At 39.6% G+C, this 18,965-nt stretch overlaps 1 protein-coding gene across 4 annotated transcripts in view; it reads left to right on the top strand.

Moving 5' to 3' along the window:
• Positions 1-18,965, top strand: part of kcnab2a (potassium voltage-gated channel subfamily A regulatory beta subunit 2a) — a 65,641-nt gene that overhangs the window by 12,301 nt on the left and 34,375 nt on the right. For 2 of the 4 annotated variants that reach the window (XM_088422774.1, XM_088422775.1), the window contains exons 2-3: positions 6,450-6,617; positions 7,900-7,941. In XM_088422774.1, the coding sequence (XP_088278900.1) occupies positions 6,541-6,617; positions 7,900-7,941 (119 nt within the window). In that variant the 5' untranslated portion in view covers positions 6,450-6,540. Of the gene's footprint in view, positions 1-6,449; positions 6,618-7,899; positions 7,942-13,350; positions 13,725-18,965 lie in introns of those variants that run through there. The other 2 variants (XM_088422776.1, XM_088422772.1) reach the window with 2 other exon arrangements.

Raw genomic sequence — 18,965 nt, 5'->3', positions numbered from 1 at the left:
CCCTGCTGTCAGCGATACGAGCAACTTGGGATCGTTCATCTTGTATTGTATCATAACCAGGAAATTGTGCGCTCAAATTCATGGTGATATTTCATGGATTGTTATGCACACAACCTGTTGGGCCTTTCCATTTTAGGGTGGAAGGGTCTACTGTCGTGTGTGTAGCACCTCTTGTCCATTTTTTAAACTTAAAAGCATTGAGAGTAACTCCACGTTTAGGTAAAATTAACACTGAAACACAGCACGTTCTTTGCACTCCTAGAAGGTCACGTTTCTAAGAGGACACTGCAGCATGATTTGTGTATATGATGCAGAGATGCTACATCAGGTATTTTAACAGCTGTTTTGCTGCATTGGAGTTGTAATAGTAGATGTGGCTTTTTATTCAGAACCCAGCCAAGTGATGCCCCCAATGGGTATGTATGTGCCTTTTGATGCAGGGATGCGGCATCCTACAGATGAACTGTCAAGTTTAAACTTGTGCCTTCACAGAATATAATAATCACCTGCTATTTGCGAGCTCAGACGCAAATAGTGAGTATCTCAGAGTAATTGATGCCCCAAACAAAGAGACAGTGATGTTTTTTTTTTTTTTTTAACACAGCTGTTACCAATACCAACTATTATTATTCAAGAATACCCGACCATTGGAGCTCATATTTACTTTAACTAAAAGATAAAATATTGGTGTTCTACTTAGTAGGCTTAAAAATACAGTGGGCCCCCATATTGCGAGATTAATCCATTCCGCGGTTGGGATCGTAAGTCGAATTTACCGTATGGCGGGCAATCCAAACCTTATGTTAAATATCTATGCGTTAAGAACCCCGGGTAAAAACATTGAAATTGTACATACATATTAGAAATTGGTACCAAAATAGTATAGTAAGTGGTACGTATATATAACATACATGTATACAATCAGAAAACATCATAAATAAAAAAATATAGAAAGGATTTATTTACCTTTGAGTGGCGCTGGTTATGCCCATACTCCCTAGTAATGGTGCGCCTTATAATCAGGTGCGCCTTATATATGGATCAAAAATGAGAGTCGTAGATGGGGAATGAACTGATGAAGAAAGCTTTACCTGTTTCTTTTGCGTGTTTACAGTTGAACAAGGTTGGTCATATTGACATTTCGTTATTAGAGTTATTGTTATTACTTTGAGTATTACTATATTGTGATTAAAAACATTTTAAAATATGGCATTAATTGAGGGTGCGCCTTATAATCGGGTGCGCCTTATATATGGAAAAGGTTTTAAAATATATCATTAATTGAGGGTGCACCTTATAATCCGGTGCCCTAAAAGTGCCCCTAAAAGTCATTTTGTCATTTTAATAACACACACCATGATGTGTTTTAAATGGACAGCCATGATATATGTAACCACTGAAGTCAGAGATCTACTTATATTCGGAGGTTGACTTATACTCAAGATTGACTTGTACTAAAAAAAAACAAAAAAAAAAAAACAAACCATACAGTTATTGAATGCTGTTTGTAATCTAAACACCTCTGATATTGGAAGGTTAGTTAGGGCTCCCTGTGGGTGTGTTCCAAATAAGAAGGCAGGATTAGCACTTTGTTAAACCATTTTTTTTTTTTTGTCCTGGTGCAAACAGCACTAATTCTGAAAGCAATGGCTCGACTACATAAGAGAGTGGCACAAAACAACAAACTGAGGATTAGAGCGGCACCGCCATGGATTTGTACGTTAGCATGTTTGACTTTGATCTTCAAAATGAATATCCCGGATTGCGATGATGAAACAAGCCCCTCTGCCATTGCCCGACTGAACTCCAGTGTAGGATATCCCTGGCAAATATTTGTCTGTTAGCCCGTCTCCCTTTTTCCGTAGCCATCTGCTTGGATGGCTGTGCGTTTACCGCCGCTGCCAACATACTACACAACTCCGTATGGTGCTTTCCAGGCCAACACCGCCTGCTTGCCTCGCTCACGTAAGCCCCGTCTCAAGAGGGAACTCACTCAGGCTGGGTGTGGGTGGATTTAGGGATGGGAAGCATGTGAAGAGCAGCCTTTTGTGACTCAATTTTGTATTTTGTTTTGAAGAGGTGTAGGAGATTATTTCTATTTTGCCTCTGTGTTCTTCCTGATTGCTGATAGTTTTATGCTTGCCAGGTGTCGTTCTTTATTAACGTCATTGAATTTGCACTCCAACCATGCGAAGTGGTGTTTGTAATGCTTTATTCTGAAATATGTATTTGCTGGTAGTTGTTGACATATAATGCCGGAACACATCCCTCCATATTTCAGCATTTCCGAAATTGCACATCTACAGTTTAGGAACAAAGATCTTGGCTTTAGGCTGTTTTCAAATTAACAGCATATATAGTTGCCCACGCAAATGCACATAGCTGGTTACTTTTTCTTGCTTGTAGCTGAGTGAAGATGCTCTAGAACACCTTTGACTCTTAATACTACTCCCCTTGGTTGCTGCCGGAATTTTCTAACAAGAGCTTTCATAATATATTTTGGGGTTTAAAATAAGTGGTTGGGTTTCAAATTTAGGTTTGAAGCCAGGATTAGGGTTTTAAGATCTTGTTTGGGTATCAAACACCATATGGAAACAACCGATTTCCATATGATTAAAACAAGAGGGTTTGAAGCTTTAATCTTGCTCTACAACGGCTTACTGCGTTTCTGCTAGGGTTGAGACTCATTATTATTTTAATGACTGACTAATGTGTCAATCAATCAATGAGATTTTCAATGAGATGACCTTGACAGAAAACTAGGTTCAGTAGAAAAATACGTCTTGATGGTAGGGTTGGGCTGTACTTTTAGTGTATTTTAAGCTTCAAATATAGAGATACATTTGATTATTGATTATTTGTTGATTAATTGATTATTTGTCAAGGTATTTCTGTTCCAGAGAACACTGTTTTGGGGCTTGTCAACATACTGTCTAGTCAGGCCTTTTAACTCTAAGTATCATAATGATATCATAATGTTTCATAAATGCATTACTACAATCTTGCAATGATGCTCCAGTACCATCCCCTGTCTTCACATTTTTCTTTGTACCTGATGTCTTTGTCAGTCTACAGCTTTCAATTTAAGAAAGTGCCTCCTGGCCCATTAGTGCGGTAAATCTGAGCCCTCCAACTTGGGCCAGGATGTGTGTGTATTGTACCATTACCGCAGTGCTGCAGTCCCAGTAGAAGCAGTAGTAGCAGCATCCTGTCCAGCTCTGCAGCTCACTTCTGGCATCTGTGCTGCAATTTTAGAAAACATGCCACACTCGCAGGCCTTAGGCACCATCTCATTGAATGTAAGGACAAGATATTAAGTGAACCCCGACACCCTATGTGGCATGGTATGAAGATGGAAACTAACTGTTACTTTTTGCAAAGTTTTCATATGTCTGTTAAATAATAAAAATAAAACCATGTAGACCCCCTACTCGAGATCCCGTATGATGAGATCTCGCAAGATTAGGACGCCACGAGAGTTCTCGTCACTGCACAGCTTGATAGCTGTTGTCCTTTGTTTTTGCAGAGTGGTACACAGGATAATGTGCTGCTTGGTAATACTGTACTCTGCTTGCTTGGTAATGCTCGGAATCACAGTCAAACACACCGCCAAATGGTATGAACTTCTAAATAAGCATTAATATACCAAATAATATATGGACAGGAATGTCATGGTATGCTTTTATTTAGACGTTTTCCCCAGAAGCATGTGGCAACAATGGTTGACTTGGCTCTTTGGTTTCTACTGCATAAACTGTGGCTCCCAGAGTGAGTCGCAACTCCTGATATAACCAACGCAACATTGTTCTAAATGATATTCAATCGCCAAAGCAGGGTGCTAAAAAGGGACTTAATGACACTGACAATTACGCAATGCTCATTATCTGCTGGTAAGAGCAGTCGAATTACTTTTCAAAAGCAGTTGAATGGCTCTGTGACCCTTTCTTTCATTAAAAAACGGTTCCTCAAAGTTCTTCTCTGTGTCGTTCCCACGTTTGCAGTGCACCATCTGTCGACGATAGCCCTCACAACATAAAAGATTTTTAATAAAATAATCATGAAGAAACTACTTTATTTGTGAATACTAAATCGATCAGCATAACTCAAAAACGTGTCAAAAGATTAAAACTTTTTTTTTTTTTGCGCCACAAATTTGATTTTTGTGTATTTATGCAACATGTTTTTACCGTACTATTAAGTTTGGTTATATAAAAAAAGATCTCTGTTAAGATGACAATGCTTTGGAATTAGAAGAAAATGATTTGCTAACGTTCACTATGCCATGTTTTTGTTTTGTTTTGCGCTACAAATTCTGTGTAAGATTATATACAGATATGTGAAGGCCAATTATATTTTTCATGAGCAGCTTGTTTGTTAGCAATAACATGTTAGCAGTCTCCTCTAGAAAAGAAAAAAAAAAAACGGACAACTGGACAATTTACATTAACCATTATTTTATATTACAAATTTTTATCTTCATTCTTTATTAAGAATTACTATAACTGCAGTTTAATGAGTTGTGACACAATAAGGCTGTTGAATTCACCATAGAAAATTTAGACATTAAATAGAGAATAACAAGTGTTATTTTACAGCATTTTGTTTATGATGTTTTTGCCAAAGTTGCGTGCGTGTGTGTGTGTGTGTATGTGTGAGTTTGCGGGGGTGGGGGGCAACTTTTCGACAACAAAAAGAGGCCCCTTCTGCCAGAAAGCCTCCTTTGATTTCTGCTATCACAACCCATTCCAACTCCTGTTGCCATAACACTGACAGATGACTTTGTAGTCTTTGTAGTAAATCTGCTCACGGGTCTTTATTCCATCAGGGTCACGCCATCATCGTCAACGCCATCATCACCTGATGGCTGGGCTGGCCGACGTTCTTTTTGTGCCCTGATGGAAATGAATGGGGAGGGAAGGTTAAACGAGTCCTTGGGAACTCAGGACGATGTATTTGCAGCTCAGAAGAAGAAATGATGGCAGTGGATAGTCATCTTTGTGTTGACGTCAGGGTTATTGGCCAAGACTTGGGTGAGCTCAATCACCAGTGAAATAAGGTAGCGCAAAATGCTCGTTCCATAGCTTGCCGGCGTGACAGATGCCACTCTCCTTTGTCCTCTGCTTAACATAAAGGAAGGTGAGGTGTCCCTGATGAGAAGTTATGTGTTGAACTGTCAAAATCTGAAGGTCATTACGACTTGAGAAATTGTCCTCTGTCATCAACGTATCCTTCACTATAAATTCTTCACTATATGCCAAAATGTTGCTAATTGTGAAGTGAGTTCCATATCTTTACAGCTACCTTATAGAGCTCATATAATATTGCAGGTTTGCGCTCGCAAGTCAAGGCAAAAAAAAATAAAAAAATGCATGTCGGATCACCTGTATCAGCGTATTACTTGACAGTAAAAACAAGAAGAGACCTAACAATATAAGACATGTAATATGTTACAGGAAAAAAAAGGCAACCTTCTCATAAAATGCAACAAAAACAATCCAAACCTGTCTGATGCTGGCTGAAAGTCTAGTAGGGTTCTCTGACATTATGTGTTTCGACCAAACTTGACAACATTAAGGTGTATTTCCTTCTTTCTATGAGCTTTGAGGTGTCGGAGCGTTGATGTTCGAGTGCATCACCTAACCCAATGCTACCTAAGCAGCCAGACACTTCACCCTCAGTGAAACCACGCTCTAAGCAGCACTGACCTGTTTCTAGGGCCGACACTTTGAATTATTTATAGAAGTGTGTCACCCAAAAGCAGTGGTTTAACACTAGTTCTTTCTCACGCACACTGCAACTATAATATGAGAGAAACTAATCAGTGATCAATTTTGGCGATCCCCTGTTGTTGCATCATATTTCCCCCCTGGTTGCAATTAATACAAATTTTTGTTGTCGGTGTGTTCCAAAACCTGAATAGACTCACTTAAGTACGAGTGCCCCACAGTCCACGTTTTTTGACTTATGATGAATGTACAGCCAAAGGTGATGTATGGCAGGGCCAGTCGAACCTGCACAGTGTGGGGAGAGGACGCCATCTAGTGGCAGAAAGTAGTTTTTTTTTAATATCAGTGAATGGGTAAACAATGTGAAGCTTTTTACTCGTGTAGACAAATATTTTCATTGTGAAGTAAACTTGCTTTGTTTTTTAATGCTTGATGGTGTTTGTTAGCATGAGTAAATTTACTCAAAATGCATGTTTTAGTATTGTGTATGTGGATTATTTAAAATTTGTTCGGTGGGATGTAAAATGTCATTCGATTCGTGAACGACCTTATCATATTCTGCACCGTCACCCTACTAGCGTTGCTTTTAGCCAATTTGCATCAGTTATCGAATTAAAATTGAAGCGTGTCCATCCAAAAACTAATCAGAATTTGATTTTGGACTTGATTCCACTTAATTGAAGATGGCCACTGACCTTTTCTCTTGTGTTCTTTCGCTGGCAGAGGCCCACATTGGAGCTAAACTGTCCCTCACGATTGTGGTGAAAGAACAGCACCCCTGGCAGGCTGGCGGCACTCCCTTCCTCCTGCCTCCATGTATCCTGAATCGACAACAGATTCCCCCGCTCGTCTCTCCCTTCGACAGACTGGTTCGCCCGGAATGATCTACAGGTAAGTCCAGGAAGGCATCTTTCTGATGGCTCACTATATGTGCATGTGTATATATATGAAACCTATGCATGATAATTGTGTGGGTGGGGTGGGGGCACAATGTTTTTGACTTGTCACATTGCACGTGGAAACACCTCAACCAGTTTCCTTTGCCACACTAGATGCCTGGCAAAGATTGATGTATGATAAAATGAAGAAGAAACAGAACAGAAGAGGGAACTGAAAATGCAAATCTAACTGTTATCTTTTGCGGTAACTCCACTATTGTTGTGAATAGTTCTCATGATTATTGTAGTTCAGATGAAGCATATTACAAACACTTAATTCAACCATTTATTCCTCTGTTTTTGTTCAGTACCAATGCCAGCTTCAGGTACCATCCTAATTTGGCTAAATTTCTGTTCCATGAACCAGTCTCATTGTAAGGCAAATTCTATGTTAATCACATACAAAAGACTTTGTCAACTGTAAATACTAAACAGGTTTAACATTTTTGATTGTTGGGCCTTTCCATTGTCCAAGAGAAGAAGTCATTGGTGAAACTTATAACTAGTACTGTCGGTTATTATTTAAGAATAAAATCCTCAAGGCCTTTTGCAACTGCTCGTAAGGGGAAAAATAAAAGCTCACATAAGACATTTATTAGTTAGCCTACACTGTATGGACCCTGCTCAACATACAGTGATCAAGTTTGCAATGCAGTGTGGTGGCTTAGGGTGCTTCGTTCTCATCATGATGATGTAATAATTCAAATTTGACATATTTGGTGCAGTTGCTGTTGCTTATGCTGAGCGTAAATGCATTACATTAAGGAATGGGGTTCAACTGTCAGAAGTGCTTTTTGAATTTAAAAATAAAACCTACACTAAATACACATTGCATAAACATGCTTGTCTTTGACTCTAGGCTCGTGCCACATATATGTACTTTGCACTAACACTGTGTGTGTGTGTTTGTGTTTACAAAGCACTGTATGTGAACTCAGTTGTCAAGATGAAATCGCACTGCCATATTTGAACAGCAAGTGGCGCCAATGTTTTTAGACTGGAGTGTGTAGAAAGGCAAAGTCTCGACTGCTACTATTAAGAGCAACACAATTTTGATTTTTGTAAGTACTGTTAAAAAAAAAAAGTTCAGCGCTTTGGCTTGGAGCAACTATGCATGCGCTATCTCTGCCCTATTCACTCACAGACCCACGTCGACACCATTACTAACCTCTTTCCCCCCCGTGCTTACATTAACCAGCATCCTGACTTCTGCTCTTGTCTCCTGATGCCTTCAGTGCTCGCTATGGAAGTCCAAAACGACAGCTGCAGTTCTACAGGTATTTCTTTTTCCTCTGTTTCTATCCTTCACCCCTACTATTCCATACACATTCACTTTCCAAACGCAAAGTCCCCAGTCCACTCCCTTGAGAACTTTTGGACTCTCAATGCATGGATCTAATTGGGCTGGCCATAGAGTTTGTCGGAAGTTCATCCGCGAAAATTTGTGACATGGTTATGAGTGATCAGTTGATCGTGGATTTAATAGCAGGCGTCAATTCATTGAATGATTAATCGGCTGGCCGAGTTATGGCTGTTCAGAGTCGTCTACACAACATTAAATTTAAGATAACATAACACGTTGCATCACGCTGAATGAACCATGCTACGCACGGGCTCACCTGTTTTATTGATTGACAGGGCACCTGTGAGCATCTCTCATCTTGCCAACTATTTTAAAGTTTTACGTTTATGTACTTTAACCATTTACAGCAGCTGCACACAAATAACACTTGTGTCATTATTTACTTCACATAAATCCATAACCATAACCTTATATCCTTCAATATGTATCACTCATTTTTTTGATGAACTCATTCTGCGGACTTGTCCTTCAAGACAAAGCAAGTATTAAATTTTACATTTAATGATTATGTGCGCAGTTTTGCATAGAATTGACCTTGATGTTATTTGACACACAACCTAAAGTCACAGTTTATATATAAATATAAAAAAATTAATAGTACAGCATAGGTTATGCATAAATGTATTCAGTTTTACAGCTATTCAACTAATAGCAGCACAAACTCATATGACAAGAATTAATGTCCTTATAACATGATTAATTGCACCATGCCATGCATTTTGTGGACTTTTTTGTTTTATTTTTTTTATTTTCAACAATATGTTGACCCCATTCATTTAAATCATGGAATTATTTACTATCATTTTTAAAATGAATAGGCCCATTAATTGGTAAGCAGAATTGTTTTCCTGCCGGATTGGCATCAGTTTAAAGAAAACACATATGGGCGGGTCCTACTTTTTTGAGTATTCTTTCAAATGTAAAAACAAGTTAACCCAATAAACATGTTAACTTAAATCAGCAACACACGGTCTTAACCTTGTGAATCATTGTACTTCACAGTGTGTAAATCACATTTTAGTATTCAGGAATTTGCATATACAGAATTTTGTTGAATGTTATCCTCTATTCTTAGCAGAAAGCCACATATGTCAGATTTTGTGCTCAGGCCAGAGAAATAAAGTAATCCTTTGGCACCATCTAGTGGATGGAAATAAAAGCGATTATTTGGCAATTTAGTCATCACGTTTTAAGTACTTTGTCTGGCTTTTAATTAGTGTCACTAACGCTGAGTGAGTCAATTGGGGCAAACGACAAGTTGTGTGCGTGTATGTGTGTTTTGTCCTTACCTTTTCGCAATAAAGCAATTTTAAAGTGCTGGGCCAACTGTGTCTATCCCTCAATACGTGTGGGAGTTCTGAAATGGTTTCATTCATGAGTGGCTGTAGGTTATATTGAATTGGCTAACAATATATATTTAGTGTGGGTGAGCAGTTGTGTAGCCAGTTGTACTGCGCTTTAATGATAATGTAATGATTCAAAACTTGGACAATGTCCCGCATGTTGTGACGTTGTCTTTCTCCGCTGGAAAAGCGCGTGGAAAAATAATCAAAGCAAAACCCCGCGTTCTTGCGAATGATGCTGTGAGGCCACTAGAAGGGAACTGCAATAGCGATGGATGACTGTACATGTTTTCATCCAATCAGTCATCATCCTGTTGATCTGAGTGATTCAAGAGTGCAGAGCATGTCAGTGTGTTTTGGAATGATCTCATAGTGATTTCTAATCTGGCGCCTTGCACTTTTCTATCCTTTTTGATTGCATTTTTTAAGTGAAAAAATGGTCTGACTCCACCTTGCTATACATGAGGCAGATCGATCAACCTCGTTCTCTCAGTCGCGCCGACAAGCCTGGCGGCTTAATGTTTGCTTAATCTGATAACGCACTTGTTTGTTTTTTGCTTACGGCATCATAATTAATGTCCTATGCCTTACATTAAATTTCACCTCATAGTTATTCGGGATATGGAAGATGCACCAATCAGTCTTTATGAGGGGGGAAAAAAAATCAATGCTCAGGAGGAGAAAAAAAATACATTACAGGACCTAATGCTGTGCTGTGGTATGTCTTTCATCCAGTTTTATTTTTTCTCTCTCGTAATATGCCTTATTGGTGGCTTGGTGATTTGTCTTTGACAAGGTTTTGAAGGAAAAAAAACCCAAAATGATTCAAACGACTAGATTCACTGTTAACACAACATTTTCCAATCAAAAGTTTGAAAACGTTGAACGTGAAAAAAAGAAAATTAAAATACAAGAAATTCATTCTTTCAAGTCTTGATGTGAACCGAAAGTCATTTCATTTCCTAAGGCATCTTCCAGGCGGCTTGGTGGAACACTGGTTAGCACGTAACTTCAACAATTGTATATTACAAAACATCCTTTTGGGTGAAAGTTTTGTTTCCCAAGTAATTCCATCAATTTGTCTTCATGATGTCAATGTAATTACCTACAATATAAAAATGGTGATGAAAAGAGTGTTTCTAAACTTTTAACTGATATTGTATGTCTGTGTTGCTAAGACTGCACAAAGCCCAAATGCGCTAACGGGTAATCAAGGCGCCACTAATCGGTTAAGAAATCGGGGCTTAGACATTCATCATTAAGCTAATCAACGTGGCTCGGACCTCGAACTGAACATACTCACGGCCGTATTCATAGTCACGTTTGTGGTTCATTCAGACTTTAGCTACATGTCCTCAGACAAGCGCAGCGGGCGGTCGGTCGCTCAGCGTCTGTGTTTGTCTGTTTTCAACATGCGCTCGAGCCCGCGTAGCTGATTATTGCGCTGCTCTAAGTAGTCTTTCCTGTTCAACAACAATCAGAGGCTTTTAGCGCAAAAAGCTTTGGTGAATAATTCAGTGCTGATATTATTTGCTGAGGCTAGCAGAAACAAGACGGAGCCTCTAAACGCCGTAAATGGATTTCTTCCACGAGATCTCCCCGGGAGGGGATGAGGCGAGGTGTTGCTTGCGGTGCTAGATGGCGGTCCGAGTGCTGAGGGGAGGAAAGGGATGCGCTCCCTTACTCACTAATTGGTTTAGACGCTTCCAAGTAAGACACTCCCAGTTTGGGTGGACCCACTCGCTCGGTCTGCAGTGCAGTGTGGCTTTATAAACGCCGACTCGCAACGTTCCACCTCGCTCATGAGCCGACCCCAAAGAAACCGGGTGAGTTTGTGGAAAGATCTTTCCGCCAGTGGCCAACGCTTGTTAGCATGCGCGAAGGATGAACTTTTCAGCGGGGGGCGTGCATGCTGCCTAGTTTTCAACTCCACTTCTTAAGTTCGTTCACCTGGAGAAAACTTGAATGATTCCATCACATGTGACGCTACGTTGTAGCCGTGCTATAATTCCTTATCACGGAATTACAATTTTGAACACGGACACTTTTAATATGATGATTTGATAGAAGTGAAATCTTTACACGTGTAGTTGTTTCTTTAAAAAAAAGTCCACGTCGGCTGTACTTGTCAGTTGTCTTAATCCATGGCTACACAGTCAGTCAATGCTTCAGAGCACCTTTTTATTGTAAATTAGCTAAAATATATATTTTTTTAGGTCTGCAATTAACAATGATTTCTATAATTGATTAATCTGTAGGGCAGCACAGTGGAAGAGTGATTTGCCCACCCACCTCACAGCTCAGAGTGGTGCTGCGTGGCGTTTGCATGTTCTCCCCATGCCTGCGTGGGTTCTCTCCGGGCACTCCGGCTTCCTCCCACACTCCATAAACATGCATGTATTGGACGCACTAAGGTGTGATTGGGTGCGCGAATGGTCTTTCGTCTCGTGTACGCTGCCATTGGCCGGGAACCTGTTCAGAGTGTCCCCCGCCTACTGCCTGTAGACAGCTGGGATGGATGGATGAATCTATCAATTCATTTTGTCGATTACTCTATGAATTGGTTCCAAAAACATTTTAATTTCTACATCTGTTTCAAAACATTTCATTAACTCTTTCAGTGCCATGGATGAGGATTTCTCGTCTTTTAAAATACTTAACGTTGTGTGCCAATGACAAGAATTCTCGTCAAATAACTTTTTTTTTAATGAAATGGAAGCTGACACCCTTAACTAGTGCTTATTTCAAAATTAATTAATCAATTGAGCTCTGTAGTGATGAACTGTGACCATTGGATAGTAGTGTTCCTTACATACTACACACACATTACGTACTCGTAATTTAAAGTAAGGAATGGAAATCAATCTTTCATGTGATACCCCCCATATTTACAGAAACATAGCACACAACATTCTGTTGGCCGTAAAAGATGAGTGAAAAGATCTCGCTTGGCACTTAAAGAATTAATGCAAATGTACTTGATTCAACTTAATTCACTTACTCGTTTGGTCCAAACATGCCAGAAAATAGTCAGGAATATTGTTCTTTCTTTTCCAAAGTTAAAGTGAATATTTATTCTTCATCACAAAAAAAAAAGTCGGCATTCATAGAGGAAATAAGAAAATGAATAACATTTATTTTGTTGAGAGGCTTATATTCTGAAAATGTGGACAGTTTTAATTTGAGAATTATATCCAAATGATTCACCTATGATCAAAAATGACTTGATTATTTGATTGAATGAATCATTGCACGCCCATTTTTTCTGATAGCTATATACAGAAGTTGTTTTTTCATATTACGAACTTGAATGAGTCACGCCAATGCTGTTTTAATATGTCCTTAATTTCCTCAGTTAAAGGATAAATGATTGAAAAAGTATTTATTTTGTGCAAAAAACATGCTCATTAAAATTCCAGTAGCATTGCATACATGCTAAATTTCCTTACATTGGTGTCATCATCAAGGTGCTGCCCTCTGTTGATTTTATTAAAATTTTATTTATTTATTTTTTGTGTTACATTCTCATGCAGGATTTTAGCAAAATTACAAATCAGAAGTGTCAAAACACACTGATCAAGTGTTGAATTTTGTGAAAACACATAGAGCAAACGTGACAATTATTCAGCTCAAATTGTGGGTTTCCTTTTTGTTGTCCGCTCCGCGTCGGCTTGTGTTCACAATTTTGGCTTGTTGCATGTCTGGGTAGCTTAAATGGCATGTGTCCTGTTTCTTGAGGACTTGAATGCTGCCTTATCAGTGTCACCCTGCCCGTGGTGCACCTGTCAGGGGAGGGAGAGGCGGGTGCGGGGGCTCCGGGTCGTGTTGATTACAGGATGCATGGCCATTGTGCAGCCCGGAGAAGTAGAGCTCCTTTCTAATTGGAGCAGGTGCTCTTTAAAGGAAGTGGACCCTTAGCTCCATCTGCTCAGCGTCCTCATAATTTGTCAAGGAGACCAAAGAGGGAGGGGGTGTTTGGCATGTTTACGGGAGGCTACGCCGGTAGCCCCCAGGGGTTTCCCGGCACTCTCAAGTCCGGCGGTCACTGTCCTGCTGAAAACCTGCAGATCCCCAAACCCTCAGCGCCGAGCAGCGGCGTTCGCAAGAGCAACAGCAGCAGCAGCGGGAAGATGCTGTCCATGACGTACAGCGAGAGCATCCGGAGCGGGATCAACCGCTACCACTCGGACCAGGGGCTCAACCAGCCCCCGAGCAGGCACACCGACCAGGGTGAGCTGCAGCGGCTGCGGGAACAGAGAATTGCCGCTCAAGTAAAGAACATGGAAGACTTCTTGAAGATGAACGGCCTGACCCTGGAAGAATGTGTGTCCTATCAGACAGGCATGAAGTACAGGTAAGGAAAAGGTATTTAAGACCAGCAAGGTCTATGCCCGGACGGGGCTTGGGTTGACAGTTTGGTTTAAGATGCAAAGTTTTTTTTTTTTTGGTTTATTGGTCTGAGTGTTTTTGAGTCTGGTTTCATACCTTCATTGGTCTGTTTGCATACAGTATTTGCCCAACTACCGGTCTGAAGAAGTTATGTGGCCCGTAAAAGAACAATGGCTTGTTGTGTTCTAATCTATTAGATGTTTTGTGAACTTGTATGCTTGTCCATTGAAAGTTATCGCGAAGATTTTGTGTCTGTTTTGAGTGGAATATTGGCTTTCCCATAGAGCAAACTTTAACTGTGCTGGGCAGGGGCCAAATGTGGGAGCAAATGGAAGTAGCTTGCTACATTTTCTGCTTGTGCATTTTGCTGTGCATCCTGGTTCTAAGGGAAATGGAGATTAGGGTCATTCTTGGGCGACAATGACACCAAGATTACTTCAGGTGTTGCATTTACCGCATCACTGTATGACATTTGCCTGGAACACCATGTTTTTAACTTTTTCCTCCATTTTCTTTATGCTACTTTGAGGGTATGACAATGTTTGTTTTGTTTTGTTTTTTCAATCTGAAATCATTCCGCTATAGATGTGTTGAAATTTCATCACAGTGTTCTGCCACACAGACTGAACGTGCCACATGCTAATGTGCCCTGACAATTATATATCACTAGCTTCGGGCACAATTGTTCACAAGTCATCACTTTTCAGGGGACCCCCAAAATAGCAACTTTGTTCAATCATTAGCATTGCATTATGAGAGTAAGGGTCAGTAATTTGTAAAAAATATGACCCAAACTTGTAGCGTGATCAATAGTATGGGGGTCATCCCAGAACTGGAGGACATTTTGGCTTCAAAATTCTTGTAGTTTAAACCTGAACTTTTCTGATTTTCTGCTACATGTTCATAAATAATAGGTAATCAACTACCACAGGTTTGGTTAGTTAAGCTTACAAATCGTTAATACAAGTTTTATTACATGATTTCATAAATAAATAACTCTAATCACAGTAACCGAGTTGCAAATCTGTGTGAATATGAGTTTCTACTTATCTGTTTAGCTAATCTTACTGCTGACCACGAGGACAAACTTACTTATGTAAATAAACAAATAAAACAGATAATTGTCTTATTCGGATTTTATGCATAATGGTTTTGCTCTGGCCATTCTTTTGGAGAACTGTTTGATGTCAGGTCCAGCATTTCATGTGATTCACTGCTTTCTTCTTCTGCCATGCTGAAACAATTATGGCAACAGGGTTGTATGCACGATGGCGGGTCGTGGTGCAGTAAATAGCGCATCCGCAGTAGGCGCCAGCAAGCCCGCAACCCTTGTGAGGTTAAGCGGCTCTAGAAAATGAATGGATGGTTGTTTATTAAAACAAATGCTCTCACAGTTACAAGAGATTGCAAGGCAACAAATAATACAAAAAAGAAAAAAATACATCTAAATTCCATTTGAACTGTTTCAATTGAGATTGAGTTACTGTGTGCAAAATTCACCAAAATGCGACTTATGAAATGTCCAATGTCAGTGATATTCAACAGTCTTGCATACATTACGGCCATCAGTGAATGCTCAAACTTCAGCTCTGGTTTTGGCTTGTTAATTTAGGCAATTAGATTAGTGCTTCGCAAAATAGCACACATTTCACTCTGAATGGACTGTTTGTAAAATGTTTCCACTGACTAGAATAGAAATCCTTCTTGGATCATCAGAAATGGACTGTTTTAGAAAATTAGGTATTTAAACCATGATAGTTTCCCTCAAAATGGGGAAAGTACATATGTCTATTTTTACACCCAGAAAGCTAACACCGTCAATGGTTCAATGGAGTCAGTGTAGCAGGCTAAGGTGGTGTATTATAGTTACCTGGTTTGTCTTACAGTCATATGCATATTGCAAATCCTGTCAGGCACGAGTGCTACTTCTGTTGTTGTTGTTGACTGAGATCAGTGACAAAAGTGTTTGTCTGCAGAAGGGGTCTTGAGTGGTCCTTGAGGCTTGTATCTCACTGGTTTCATGTTTTTAAGAAGTCGGAGATACTGTATGCTAGTGGCTATATAAATCATTTACTCTATTCCTACTCTCATTTACTTACTTGAATCATTTATTTATCAGCATAAACTATACACTCCCTGGCCAGAACATTAAGGACCACAATTTTTAAAAGATTATTCACATTGATCTTTCAAAAACTTTGGATTAAACACTTGTAACGACCAACAAGTGTCAAATCTTTGTCACCTCCCAGTCTGCTTTTTTATGCAGACGCACAGAGTAGTATTTTTGGTGTGACTGTAAATTCACCCCATAGTACACTATTTGATATTAGCAGGCAATCTGGTGAGTGTGTTCTCCATGCTTCTTGAGTTTTTCAGTTTTTTTATTCGCGTATTTCACTTTTTGTATCGTTCAGTGAGGCTGTAGCTTTCCTTTTTTCCACTTTGTTTCCCCACGGTATCCAAAACTCAAGCTACAGTACCTCTGTTTTTCAAAGTGTAAACTGAGTAGATCATCAACAAGCGATGCAGCTACAACCATCGTTACCAACATTGCAATGTCTGCTGCACTGTTGTAAGATGTCCCATTCTTCATTACGGCAAAGCAAAACTAGACAGTTTGCTCTGCGTGGGGCCAGACGGGAAGAAGCGGTGTGTCTCCTGTTTGAGCTATGTACTGTATATGGAGAGTGAAGTATGGATCTTCATAGCTACTTGCACTAATGGACATGATAATGATCCCCATTTGGTCGCTCATGCCAGCATCCTAAAGCTGTGTATTACCATCACCGTGTCTGCACATTCAGTAAGCTGTTTTTATGGTCTCATTATGAAACTGTTTTACTTGCAATGTGACTGTGCTTTGCGAGTGAGTTCTTGATACTGTGCATACGGTATATGCCGATGGCCTAATTGTCATTTGACACTAGGGGGCAGAAGAAGAGCATGTTCCCTGCCTGCCTGGGTGTCAGACAAGATTTGTGTTTGTTTGAAAAGATACAGGATGCTGGACTAGTGGTTTGCACACTGCCTCACAGTTCTGAGTGTGATTGGTTGTTTGTCTGTATGGCCTGCAATTTGCTGTTAACTGGTGTAACACATTTCTTTTTCAAAAAGCCAGCTTGACTACAGTTTACTTCTGGACCCTAAGGTCCATGTTGCTGCACCTAGCAGCTAGAGGCCAATAGAGGGCGTTCATGTTCCTTTCAAGCACTAACTTGTGACATTAAAAATACAATTAAGAAAATGTCCTATTTTCGAGTGCGGGTGATCTGGAGCCTACCTCAGCTGACTTTTGGCCAGAGAGGTGGCGTACACCATAAAGCAGTCACTAGTCGATTTTAGGGTACAAATGGCCATTCACGTGGCCCATTTAGTTCACACTACATGCATTTTTCATAATGAGGAAGCTAAAATAACAGGATCTACCATCTAGATTATAATTTATTCCCGTTTGGCTGCCAGAAAATAAACCGAAACAGAACAAGTGTTAACAACTACAGCATAGAGTAAATGACAAATGATCTGCATTTGAAAAAAAACATGTCTAAAACTACAGTATGTGTACTAATCCTGACAAAAGTGCTTTTCCACATTTTGACATTTCCTTGTTTTAATGCAATCAATCCCAACCTGTGTGCTGTAAGAACACTAGACGCATGCTACGGAAGGGGACCGATTTTCACAAAATTAACCAGAAAAGCATTAATTTATAATAAATAATGTATATGTCTGTCTGTCTGACTGGCAGAGCAAATAAATAACCTTGTATTTAATGGCAGAAAGCATTTAATTGAAATTTACACTACTTTTTGACCTTTTTTTGCTGGTGTGTTGTGACATTTTTCAAACTTAACTCAACAAAAGTTAGGAATCACTGTTTAGAAGCACTTAAAAGTTGGAAGCAGCTTATATTAACAATATTTTGCAATAGCTGCAGATCCGATGAACTTGACGAAAAATCAACAGCTGGAGAATTGCTGTTTTATTTTCTTTTTTTTTTGGTGTGTAGTTTTCTTAGTATGACACAACCACTCGTTTGGCTTGTGAAGATGCTTTGAAGCAACTGTTTGATGGTGGCAGCTTGGTGCCAAAGAACTCTATTGAAGTGAATTGAGGAGCTATATTATAGTTATAGTTTTTGTTTTTTTTAGTTCTGTGTCATTTGATGTGTCCCAACTATCCACATGGCCTGCAGAGATCTAATCTAAAGACTTATTTTATTTTATTTTGTCAGGGGGTCAGGCTTAGGGTCACTCAGCAACTGCAGGCATTCACTCTCTTGAGGACTAATTTTATCCACAGATGTACCGTGAAGCACTTGCTACTTCATCTTCACCTGTTTATCTGCCCCCCCCCCCCCCCCCCCCACACACACACACACACACACACACACACACACAATCACACACACGGGGGACGTTTGGGTGGATGTGTCTGCTCGGGTTCCCAGTTGAGATTTTCTTTTGTCTGGATTAATCTGACAGCTTGTCAAAACCTTCAAGTCTGAAGGCCTCATTGGCACAAGTGGGAAGAGCTGTGAATTACTTTTTGGAATTGTTTTTATTGTATTTATTCATGTGTGAAAACTCCAACACATGCCGTTTACATCTTTTTGTAATGCCAAATCATTTGATTAAATTGCCAGTTTAAATTTTCGGCACAGTCGTATGTATCGTTTAAACAATATGAGAAGTACACTGATTCCATTTTTTTTTTTCGGGAGATAATGTAGTCAAACATATTTTAATAACAAAAAACCAAACATAACATCTGATCAAGGATTACGGATTTAAATCTTCGGTGAAATGTTTGTACGAATTTGGCATGTTCTCCATATGTTTGCATGGGTTTTCAACTGCTTCCTTTGCCACATTCCAAAATCATGCGTTATACTAATTGAAGACTCTTGATTGATTTCTCTGAATAGAAATACAAATGCTCTAGCACATAGTTTACACTTCCAAGTATATGGCAGTTTAAACATTTCTCAGAAATTTGGATGATTAAATTGGGTGAGGTACTGTAGCAAACCATTAGCACAACACCAATTCCACTTTGTCAATCATGATCTGCGTATCAAAAAGATATTTACTTGATTATGTTTTAGCCACTGACATGTACGCAAGGTGTCATGGTAGATGTCTGTTTATGTGAGCATATTTGCCGCGGGAAGCATTTTTTGCCAGCGTCGCTTCATCATGCG

This window comes from Hippichthys cyanospilos, chromosome 9 (genome assembly GCF_059441005.1).
Source record: "Hippichthys cyanospilos isolate Australia breed blue-spotted pipefish chromosome 9, RoL_Hcya_1.0, whole genome shotgun sequence".
In the NCBI taxonomy this organism is placed as follows: Eukaryota; Metazoa; Chordata; class Actinopteri; order Syngnathiformes; family Syngnathidae; genus Hippichthys; species Hippichthys cyanospilos.
The sequence above is the reverse complement of the archived record's forward strand: the minus strand, read 5'-3'. Positions and strand labels throughout refer to the sequence as shown.